General features: G+C 44.9%; 1 protein-coding gene across 2 annotated transcripts in view; it reads right to left on the bottom strand.

Moving 5' to 3' along the window:
- The window catches only part of SH3KBP1 (SH3 domain containing kinase binding protein 1), a 677,269-nt gene that overhangs the window by 522,500 nt on the left and 142,205 nt on the right, over positions 1-12,564 (bottom strand). For both annotated transcript variants that reach the window (XM_063955734.1, XM_063955735.1), the window contains one exon: positions 1,832-1,989. In XM_063955734.1, the coding sequence (XP_063811804.1) occupies positions 1,832-1,989 (158 nt within the window). The remainder of the gene's footprint in view (positions 1-1,831; positions 1,990-12,564) is intronic.

A 12,564-nucleotide genomic window follows, 5' to 3' on the forward strand; every position in this document is an offset into this window, starting at 1 on the left:
GAAAGTTAGGTTTGGCTGTGGGGAGGGGGGTTAGGTTTAGGCACCACCAGGGAGGGTTAGGGTTAAACTGTGCGGGATGGGGGTAGGGGTTAGGTTTAGGCAGCAGTAAGGGAGGGTTAGGGGTGAGGGGTAGCATGCTTCCCCACCCCTGTTGGGATTTTAAACAGAGGGATGCTGTTGTCGGTATTCTGACCGCCGGCATCCTGCCCACCGACATTTCAGCCCCAACCCATCCATGGAGGCATGGTCTCACTGCTTCCCGTGCTTCAGGGCTGCACCCAGTCTCTCACTCTCACTGTTTGAATGGCTCGCCCATGTGTGCAATATCCATTTACCATAGGGATTGCCATCGGAATGTCCACCATCGATGGTGAGCTAGCTATTGACCATCAATAAATACAAACTAAGTAATGGATAACCGCTTGTAATCTCTGTTCCTTCACTGACTGGCCCGTGGGCCAAAGAGAATCAGGGGTGGAGCTATGCTCCATGTTCTGGCATTTTGCAGACTCCCCCCCCCAAAAAAAAAAAATCCCGTGGTTCTTCACCATAGATGGTAGGAAACCATCTGGTTATCCCCACCGATGGCGAAAGTATTTACCATCGACCATAAACCATCAATGTTTTAAACTCATGGATGGTCGATCCCCATCCCTGAATCACTGCTATGTAGAGCAGTTGTTGAGAGAATTACCTCCAAACCTTTGTCCACTGCGACCCATAGATCACACAGATGTACAATGCCCGTAAAGCGGAACTTTTCCGCCAAAATCAGGATGGTTATAACCTCTTACACATATTTATATACTGTATGTAATGCATATTGTTTGAGACCTGTAAATAAATTCATTAATATTAGCACAAATACAAGACAATGAAAACTTTGTCATGAAAAATGAACATCTTCATTACAGGAGCTTTCAATACTTTGAATCAATGTTTTTCTGTTTTATTCTCAGTTTTTTTGAAAATGAACTCAACGATCCCACCTACAGACAAGTTCTCCCCTTTTCTGTGGAGTTTATCAGTGTAGGGCAGGGGTGGCCAACCAGTCAGAGACAAAGAGCCAAGAAATCTTGTTAGGTACATCAAAGAGCCGACTTTGAGCCGAAGGTGCACTTGCAAAAATGGGGTGTGACCTTGTGCCTGCTAGGCCACACCCCTGATATAAAATACATTGAAAAAGCCAGATCCAACATAAAATACAATGAAAAAGCCACTTCTACATCAAATAATTGAAAAAGCCAGTTCCACAAAAAATATATTGAAAAGCCAGATTCACATAATACACTTCAGTTCCCCCATGTGTTACTACAGCCAGCACCCGCCTGTGTCACTCCAGCCACCACCCGCCTGTGTCACTCCAGCCAGCTCCCAATGTGTGTATTTGGCTCCCTCAGTTCTCAGTCTACGTAGTGCTGCTGCATGTCTGGCTGGAGTGCAGCAGTTTACAGATCTCTTGTGGTCACGTGACTTTGAGTGTTGGGAGCCACATTTGAATAAAGAAAGAGCAGCATGTGGCTCAAGAGCCACGCGTTGGCCACCACTGGTGTAGGGGAAGGGTTTCTGCATGTGACAAGCAGTTACTCAAACACTTGCTGTGTAAACAGTGGTCAGATGAGTATTTGTATTCAGTCATTAGTAAAGTGATACATGTCTCTCTCATTCTGCATGCCTTATTTAATAAGTGCAATCCGAATAGCTGGTCCGCCCAGAAGAGGTGGGAGCAGAGGACTGAACTGGTAGAAAAAGCTAGCGAAACAAATGTTGAAATCATTGAAAACACCCACAGATGTGCACTTGTCTAATAAATAAGCCCACGAGTACTCACTCTTACAAAGTTGTCAGGGAACAGACCTCTCCTTCCTTTCAGCTCTCCTTCCCACCAACCGCCATCTTCTTTTTTTATTTTGGTGATGATGTCACCGGCACCTATAGTCAGCTCGTCATCATGCTGAGCCTTGTAGTCAAACTCCACAATAGCATCCACTGCACAAACAAAGAACAGATATATAAGTGGTCATCATAAAGAAGATAGATTATATATAAGAGGGTGTTACATAACAGTACATACTAAAGAACTCTGACCAAGAGTGTTATAATAATTAGGTACATAAACACACTGATGTGGATGCCTATCTCTAAACTGTACTAATGGGCTGTATCCCGATTTGAGGGGGCTGTCCTAATGTGCCAACGCCCAACCGTCTTAATAATTGTCCTGACTGCCATTAAATCGGGATGTATGTCACTACTCACCATGTTAGCAAGTGCTGTGAGCTCCAGCCACTGAAGAGCATGGTACACCAAGGGTGTTCTAGGCACAACCAATATGGCTTAACCATACCGCTACTGGTGTGAAAGTGCCCTGACTGATGTAATGTCTGCTAGTGTGTGCAAGTCTCGTGGAGTACACTGCTTGTTTGGATTTGCAGAAGCCAATGATGCCAGTTGTGTTGATGTTAAAATATAATTCCACTTCAATTGCCTTTCATTAAATACATTAGGTCCAAACATAAATGTTCCCAATGCAACACAGTGTCTGTAAAATTCAAAGCAGCAATGCCTGGATATCGGGTAATTACAGTGTAAAATATGGTTACTCTGGATAATAAGACAGTAGGTAGCTTTAGGCTGTAGGTCCTTCCCTCCCCCACTTCCACCGCCATTATGTATTCCATTTTATATAGGTGTTTGATTCACTCACTGTCTAATGCAACTAGGCTGCAGATCCCATGGTGGAGATGCCATAGGTGAGAGATATTGTTTAGGCTGAAAGTTTAGATTGCACATAGGGCCTAATTCAGCATGGATCGCTATTCAGAGAAATCGCAAAGTGAGCAATTATCGAATGACTGCACATGAGTAGCTTTTCGCATTGTGTACGCATGAGGACTAATAGCTGCAGAAAATGCGTACAGATCGTAATTGCAATGTAGCCATTTTTTGAGAGACAGGAAGCCGGAGTTTCTGGGTGGAAACCTGATGTTTTCTGGGTGTGTCAGAAAAAACGCAGGTGTGCCCATACGTTTTTGGGGAGGGTCGATGGGTATGCGATGCATTCACAAACTTGCACGGCCCGTTTTTTCTTCCTGTAGGGCGGCGCCTTTCTACTCGCAGACAACTGCAATTTCTCAGAACAACGATTCATGCTGAATTAGGTCCATAGCTCTGTAATGACTGCAGCTAAATGGCTGCAATCTGGCAGGAATCTACTATGTTAATTCACAGAAGCTGCTAAAATGATAAAATACAAACATGTTTCTTGGGTAAATAAAGCATTTATCATTATGACATTGAAAATGCTAGACATCAAGACATCATTTTTTTATGCAGAGTGTAGCATTTACACATGCACAAGCAACAAATCATATCCCTCCTGCTTCTCTATTTAATGAAGGGATTCACTGTTAAAACATCTCTTAGGATATGTAAAGCTATGGTTTCACTATTCTGTTAAAAAAACAAAAATATTAGCCTTTCAATTTGTTATGTTTCTGCCCACTTAAAAACATTGGCACCAGTCCCATTTTTACATTAACGTTAGCAATATTAGCAAATGTGTAAATACAGGTATGTTAAATGTAAATACTGTCAAAGTCAAATTGCATATTTCGATATTTAGAATACACTATGGCATTTACTAATGGATGCGTCTACGATGCATGCGTCAAATACGCACGCTATCAGAAGACGCATTTCTTAATAAATATACTGTAACACAATAACAAATATTTCTTACATACACTCAAATGTGTTACATCCAAAAAAAACACACAAATCAAATAGTGTCTTAAACATATCAGATTGTTTAGTCCAAACAGGCATTGTGTCCATGAAGATGGACCTTTGACTGATTGAATATGTAAATACCATTGTTTACCTCAATTGTTAACATGAACAACTGAGGTTTGGTGATGATCCCATTGATCCCGTGTTGTCATTGTCTCTAACAAACAAGAAGCCAGATACGATACAATAGCTAAAGATATGCAGATTCCTGATTGTATGCTTAAACACACATTCGTGCACATCAGAATCCGGTGTTTTTTGTTGATCTAAGCCAGTTGACCATGAAGTGATATTCAATAAAATACAGACCAGATATTGATACTTGAATTAATAGTGATATGTCATATGTATTATGTATTCTGGCTTTATGGTTTACACAGCACTGACCTGTCCCCTACACAATGAGTTATACATAGCCTTTACACAACTGGTCAACTGTATATATATATATATATATATATATATATATATAAAGGTATTGTTCCATTAAATATCAAGCCATACGTGTAGTACAGAGACGGGACTGCATAAGGATACCGTGTGTGAGATCAAATTGTTCAGGGTCACATAAGTAATAACTCGGTGGTTGCGAGGATATTGTCACATATTGCGGCAACAAGTTATTAGCGATACCGGATTCATGTATATTCCTGCATAACACTGTGGTCGGTTTGAAATGGTCTTTAGGTGGGATCCCAGAAGTAAACAACTGTAATCACATCACAAGATTAGGTATCGCCCAGTGTTCAAGCTGACCAATAACCCATGGTGTACTGAATATGTCCCGCCCCTGGACCAATGGAAGAAGATCTTACATTCCCCATTGTACTGTTATTGGAACATTGTATAAAAGGACATGCACCTGGCCCAGGTTTTAGTCACCTTTCTCAGAGGTTATCTTGTAAGACGACTGAGGCCTGGAATCCAGTGGCGCAGCGTATGTATGACGGTAACTGTTACTATTGTATTGGTATAGTTGTATTGCTAATTGTACTTGCGTCTGTTTCCCTGTGTCTGTTGTATATTATTGTACGTATTATTGTATCTTTGAATTGTATTGTGTTGCTACAGTGTAGAATTGTTATCCCCTTGTGTCCGCTAGGGACTAATATATATGGTTATTGGGTCGGACCTTTAATCACAACTTACCCCTCTGTCTCGGCTAAGTTATTTTGTTAATCGGGCGGAGCGTCAGGGATGCTTCCGACACTATACTAAGGTTTAAGTGTATTATATTGCTGTAGCCATATATAATCACCAAGGTATTACAAGAGTGTCACAAACGCTCAAAAGGTACGCTAAGTGGCGCTACGCATAGGTACGCCCGTAGCTAGGAATAAAGTGTTACAGTTAGCGAATCATTGAGGAAACTGCGCAACTGACTTATTGTCCATCGGTTTACTTTAAAACAGTTTATCACAGTATATATAAAAAAAAACACTACAATTTCAATTTGTCTACTTATGATTGTCCCACTCCCTGTAAATGAAAGATTCACTTTAAAAGAAACCTTATTAGTAGCCACCTTGGTGGAGGTCACTGCCAGTAGCCCAATGCTATTAGCATATTAATGGAAGTCAAAGGTTGCATTGCATTGCTTACCAAGCACTAATACACAGACACAGGGGCTGATGTGGAGATGAGGATTAGGCGATGAGCACATTTTTCTGACCATCTTTTCTACTGTCTGTGCATGCATCTATGAATACAGGGGCTAATTCATGTTTGTATGCAATGGCCAATGTTCATGCAACGGAGCGATTACCAGCAGACTGTGCATGTGCTGCGATCGCAACGCGCATGCATCAAGGTGCTACTGCGATCTCGCTCGCAATGAGGATTTCATGGATTAACAGGAAGTGACCATTTGGAGGTGTTATCGGAAAGCGATTGCAAAAAAGGCAGGCGTGTCATGGCCGTTTTCACGGTGTATATCGGCTGTTGGTTGCAAGCTCCTTTATGTAAAAATAAGGCGCCTGCATCACTACTGCTGTGTCCAGTTTGCTTCGCCATAGGCCTACCCTTAGCCTTGATGTTCGCCATATTCGTGTATAGGCTGCGCGTGTATACGCTATTGCAAATGAGTATGCGATGGCTCCAGTGGGCGTCTCTTTCATTTCTGGATGGCAGCTTAACTTGCTAACATGAGCAGCTCTGTAGCTAGAGAATTGCATGTGCGTACAAACCATTGTTTGCCTACCCTCCCCCATTCTGCAGGAGACTCTCTGAAATAGTAGCAATCTCCTTAACTCCCTGAATATACCAGCAATCTCCCTGACCCCCATTATATAGCTGTTACTTTCTTGGGAGGGGGGAGGGCAGGGGGGAGAAATTAGAGATGCATATATTCAAATGGCTCATCAGTGCCTTGTCCCTGCATTGGTTATAAGGAACAATGATCCCTATGGCTAAATGCCAAATAAGGTTTATCATGGCCACTTGCAGTATACTAGGTGATTCATCGCGCCCTACAGGCGCTCCTCACACCGTCGTAAGGTGATATGCCCCCTTAACCCTTGCACGCCCTTATGGCATGCAATATTTTTATTATACGGCGTATTACCTCCAATCATAATTGTGTTAGTGGTTAAATATTGCATGGACAAAGGGCGATGGTTAAGGGGCTGTAGCCCCTTGCAACGGCGTGAACAGCGCATGCAGGGCCAGATGAATCACCTAGTAGATGCTAAGGTTAGGGGTTTGGCGGGTGCGGGGGAGACGCGGATGGGGGAGTGGGTCCGGGGGTGCTGCGGATGGGGGAGGGGCAGTAGCGGGGGTGGGAGGGGCGGAGGGGTCGTGGGTGGGGGAGGGCCGGGTGCGTCGGTGCCGCGGATGGGAGTCCAGAGCCACCGCGGGTGGGGGAGGAGCAATTGCAGGGGTGCCACATGTGGGGGAGGGGCGGGTGCGGGGGTGCTGCAGGTGGGGGAAGGGGTCCGTATCCAGTGGGTGGTGGAGGGGGGTGTTGGAGTGCTGCGGATAAGGGGGTACTGTGAGTGAGGGAGGGGCGGGTAATGCTTCTCCTGCTTCTCCTGGAATCAGCTAAGCTGCTGTCCTCCCTTTGGCAGTGGCTCTCCCGGAGACTCGCACAGCAGCCAAGCAGCCAGTCACTATTGTTAGCGCCGGTGTCCCAACGCGCCGTATAACAGGGAAGAAGAAGCACTCAATAAACTACAGCTCCCAGCAGCCCTTAGCGCCGGAATGCTTTGGCGCTAAGGGCTGCTGGGAGCTGTAGTTTATTTTAGAGATGAGCGGGTTCGGTTTCTCTGAAACCGAACCCGCACGAACTTCATGTTTTTTTTACGGGTCCGAGCAGACTCGGATCCTCCCGCCTTGCTCGGTTAACCCGAGCGCGCCCGAACGTCATCATGACGCTGTCGGATTCTCGCGAGACTCGGATTCTATATAAGGAGCCGCGCGTCGCCGCCATTTTCACACGTGCATTGAGATTGATAGGGAGAGGACGTGGCTGGCGTCCTCTCCATTAGAAATTAGATTAGAAGAGAGAGAGAGATTGTGCAGAGTCAGACAGAGTTTACCACAGTGACCAGTGCAGTTGTTGTTAGTTAACTTTTATTTATTTTAATATAATATATCCGTTCTCTGCTATATCCGTTCTCTGCCTGAAAAAAAACGATACACAGCAGCAGCCAGTCACACAGTGTGACTCAGTCTGTGTGCACTCAGCTCAGCCCAGTGTGCTGCACATCAATGTATAAAAGGCAAAGCTTATAATAATTGTGGGGGAGACTGGGGAGCACTGCAGGTTGTTATAGCAGGAGCCCCCAGGAGTACATAATATTATATTAATTTAAAATTAAACAGTGCACACTTTTGCTGCAGGAGTGCCACTGCCAGTGTGACTAGTGGTGACCAGTGCCTGACCACCAGTATAGTAGTATATTGTTGTATGTATTGTATACTATCTCTTTATCAACCAGTCTATATTAGCAGCAGACACAGTACAGTGCGGTAGTTCACGGCTGTGGCTACCTCTGTGTCGGCAGTCGGAACTCGGCAGGCAGTCCGTCCATCCATAATTGTATTACAATATATACCACCTAACCGTGGTATTTTTTTTTCTTTCTTTATACCGTCGTCATAGTGTCATACTAGTTGTTACGAGTATACTACTATCTCTTTATCAACCAGTGTACAGTGCGGTAGTTCACGGCTGTGGCTACCTCTGTGTCGGCAGTCGGCAGGCAGTCCGTCCATCCATAATTGTATTATTATTATAATATATACCACCTAACCGTGGTTTTTTTTTCATTCTTTATACCGTCATAGTGTCATACTAGTTGTTACGAGTATACTACTATCTCTTTATCAACCAGTGTACAGTGCGGTAGTTCACGGCTGTGGCTACCTCTGTGTCGGCAGTCGGCAGGCAGTCCGTCCATCCATAATTGTATTATTATTATAATATATACCACCTAACCGTGGTTTTTTTTTCATTCTTTATACCGTCGTCATAGTGTCATACTAGTTGTAACGAGTATACTACTATCTCTTTATCAACCAGTGTACAGTGCGGTAGTTCACGGCTGTGGCTACCTCTGTGTCGGCAGTCGGCAGGCAGTCCGTCCATCCATAATTGTATTATTATTATAATATATACCACCTAACCGTGGTTTTTTTTTCATTCTTTATACCGTCGTCATAGTGTCATACTAGTTGTTACGAGTATACTACTATCTCTTTATCAACCAGTGTACAGTGCGGTAGTTCACGGCTGTGGCTACCTCTGTGTCGGCAGTCGGCAGGCAGTCCGTCCATCCATAATTGTATTATTATTATAATATATACCACCTAACTGTGGTATTTTTTTTTCTTTCTTTATACCGTCGTCATAGTGTCATACTAGTTGTTACGAGTATACTACTATCTCTTTATCAACCAGTGTACAGTGCGGTAGTTCACGGCTGTGGCTACCTCTGTGTCGGCAGTCGGCAGGCAGTCCGTCCATCCATAATTGTATTATTATTATAATATATACCACCTAACTGTGGTATTTTTTTTTCTTTCTTTATACCGTCGTCATAGTGTCATACTAGTTGTTACGAGTATACTACTATCTCTTTATCAACCAGTGTACAGTGCGGTAGTTCACGGCTGTGGCTACCTCTGTGTCGGCAGTCGGCAGGCAGTCCGTCCATCCATAATTGTATTATTATTATAATATATACCACCTAACCGTGGTATTTTTTTTTCTTTCTTTATACCGTCGTCATAGTGTCATACTAGTTGTTACGAGTATACTACTATCTCTTTATCAACCAGTGTACAGTGCGGTAGTTCACGGCTGTGGCTACCTCTGTGTCGGCAGTCGGCAGGCAGTCCGTCCATCCATAATTGTATTATTATTATAATATATACCACCTAACTGTGGTATTTTTTTTTCTTTCTTTATACCGTCGTCATAGTGTCATACTAGTTGTTACGAGTATACTACTATCTCTTTATCAACCAGTGTACAGTGCGGTAGTTCACGGCTGTGGCTACCTCTGTGTCGGCAGTCGGCAGGCAGTCCGTCCATCCATAATTGTATTATTATTATAATATATACCACCTAACCGTGGTTTTTTTTTCATTCTTTATACCGTCATAGTGTCATACTAGTTGTTACGAGTATACTACTATCTCTTTATCAACCAGTGTACAGTGCGGTAGTTCACGGCTGTGGCTACCTCTGTGTCGGCACTCGGCAGGCAGTCCGTCCATCCATAATTGTATTATTATTATAATATATACCACCTAACCGTGGTTTTTTTTTCATTCTTTATACCGTCGTCATAGTGTCATACTAGTTGTTACGAGTATACTACTATCTCTTTATCAACCAGTGTACAGTGCGGTAGTTCACGGCTGTGGCTACCTCTGTGTCGGCAGTCGGCAGGCAGTCCGTCCATCCATAATTGTATTATTATTATAATATATACCACCTAACCGTGGTTTTTTTATACCACCTAACCGTGGCAGTCCGTCCATAATTGTATACTAGTATCCAATCCATCCATCTCCATTGTTTACCTGAGGTGCCTTTTAGTTCTGCCTATAAAATATGGAGAACAAAAAAGTTGAGGTTCCAAAATTAGGGAAAGATCAAGATCCACTTCCACCTCGTGCTGAAGCTGCTGCCACTAGTCATGGCCGAGACGATGAAATGCCAGCAACGTCGTCTGCCAAGGCCGATGCCCAATGTCATAGTACAGAGCATGTCAAATCCAAAACACCAAATATCAGAAAAAAAAGGACTCCAAAACCTAAAATAAAATTGTCGGAGGAGAAGCGTAAACTTGCCAATATGCCATTTACCACACGGAGTGGCAAGGAACGGCTGAGGCCCTGGCCTATGTTCATGGCTAGTGGTTCAGCTTCACATGAGGATGGAAGCACTCAGCCTCTCGCTAGAAAACTGAAAAGACTCAAGCTGGCAAAAGCACCGCAAAGAACTGTGCGTTCTTTGAAATCCCAAATCCACAAGGAGAGTCCAATTGTGTCGTTTGCGATGCCTGACCTTCCCAACACTGGACGTGAAGAGCATGCGCCTTCCACTATTTGCATGCCCCCTGCAAGTGCTGGAAGGAGCACCCGCAGTCCAGTTCCTGATAGTCAGATTGAAGATGTCAGTGTTGAAGTACACCAGGATGAGGAGGATATGGGTGTTGCTGGCGCTGGGGAGGAAATTGACCAGGAGGATTCTGATGGTGAGGTGGTTTGTTTAAGTCAGGCACCCGGGGAGACACCTGTTGTCCGTGGGAGGAATATGGCCGTTGACATGCCAGGTGAAAATACCAAAAAAATCAGCTCTTCGGTGTGGAGGTATTTCACCAGAAATGCGGACAACAGGTGTCAAGCCGTGTGTTCCCTTTGTCAAGCTGTAATAAGTAGGGGTAAGGACGTTAACCACCTCGGAACATCCTCCCTTATACGTCACCTGCAGCGCATTCATAATAAGTCAGTGACAAGTTCAAAAACTTTGGGTGACAGCGGAAGCAGTCCACTGACCAGTAAATCCCTTCCTCTTGTAACCAAGCTCACGCAAACCACCCCACCAACTCCCTCAGTGTCAATTTCCTCCTTCCCCAGGAATGCCAATAGTCCTGCAGGCCATGTCACTGGCAAGTCTGACGAGTCCTCTCCTGCCTGTGATTCCTCCGATGCATCCTTGCGTGTAACGCCTACTGTTGTTGCCGCTGGGAGTCGATGGTCATCCCAGAGGGGAAGTCGTAAGCCCACTTGTACTACTTCCAGTAAGCAATTGACTGTTCAACAGTCCTTTGCGAGGAAGATGAAATATCACAGCAGTCATCCTACTGCAAAGCGGATAACTGAGTCCTTGACAACTATGTTGGTGTTAGACGTGCGTCCGGTATCCGCCGTTAGTTCACAGGGAACTAGACAATTTATTGAGGCAGTGTGCCCCCGTTACCAAATACCATCTAGGTTCCACTTCTCTAGGCAGGCGATACCGAGAATGTACACGGACGTCAGAAAAAGACTCACCAGTGTCCTAAAAAATGCAGTTGTACCCAATGTCCACTTAACCACGGACATGTGGACAAGTGGAGCAGGGCAGGGTCAGGACTATATGACTGTGACAGCCCACTGGGTAGATGTATGGACTCCCGCCGCAAGAACAGCAGCGGCGGCACCAGTAGCAGCATCTCGCAAACGCCAACTCTTTCCTAGGCAGGCTACGCTTTGTATCACCGCTTTCCAGAATACGCACACAGCTGAAAACCTCTTACGGCAACTGAGGAAGATCATCGCGGAATGGCTTACCCCAATTGGACTCTCCTGTGGATTTGTGGCATCGGACAACGCCAGCAATATTGTGTGTGCATTAAATATGGGCAAATTCCAGCACGTCCCATGTTTTGCACATACCTTGAATTTGGTGGTGCAGAATTTTTAAAAAAACGACAGGGGCGTGCAAGAGATGCTGTCGGTGGCCAGAAAAATTGCGGGACACTTTCGGCGTACAGGCACCACGTACAGAAGACTGGAGCACCACCAAAAACTACTGAACCTGCCCTGCCATCATCTGAAGCAAGAAGTGGTAACGAGGTGGAATTCAACCCTCTATATGCTTCAGAGGTTGGAGGAGCAGCAAAAGGCCATTCAAGCCTATACAATTGAGCACGATATAGGAGATGGAATGCACCTGTCTCAAGTGCAGTGGAGAATGATTTCAACGTTGTGCAAGGTTCTGATGCCCTTTGAACTTGCCACACGTGAAGTCAGTTCAGACACTGCCAGCCTGAGTCAGGTCATTCCCCTCATCAGGCTTTTGCAGAAGAAGCTGGAGGCATTGAAGAAGGAGCTAACACGGAGCGATTCCGCTAGGCATGTGGGACTTGTGGATGCAGCCCTTAATTCGCTTAACAAGGATTCACGGGTGGTCAATCTGTTGAAATCAGAGCACTACATTTTGGCCACCGTGCTCGATCCTAGATTTAAAGCCTACCTTGGATCTCTCTTTCCGGCAGACACAGGTCTGCTGGGGTTGAAAGACCTGCTGGTGACAAAATTGTCAAGTCAAGCGGAACGCGACCTGTCAACATCTCCTCCTTCACATTCTCCCGCAACTGGGGGTGCGAGGAAAAGGCTCAGAATTCCGAGCCCACCCGCTGGCGGTGATGCAGGGCAGTCTGGAGCGACTGCTGATGCTGACATCTGGTCCGGACTGAAGGACCTGACAACGATTACGGACATGTCGTCTACTGTCACTGCATATGATTCTCTCAACATTGATAGAATGGTGGAGGA

This window comes from Pseudophryne corroboree, chromosome 2 (assembly GCF_028390025.1).
Source record: "Pseudophryne corroboree isolate aPseCor3 chromosome 2, aPseCor3.hap2, whole genome shotgun sequence".
Lineage (NCBI taxonomy): Eukaryota > Metazoa > Chordata > Amphibia > Anura > Myobatrachidae > Pseudophryne > Pseudophryne corroboree.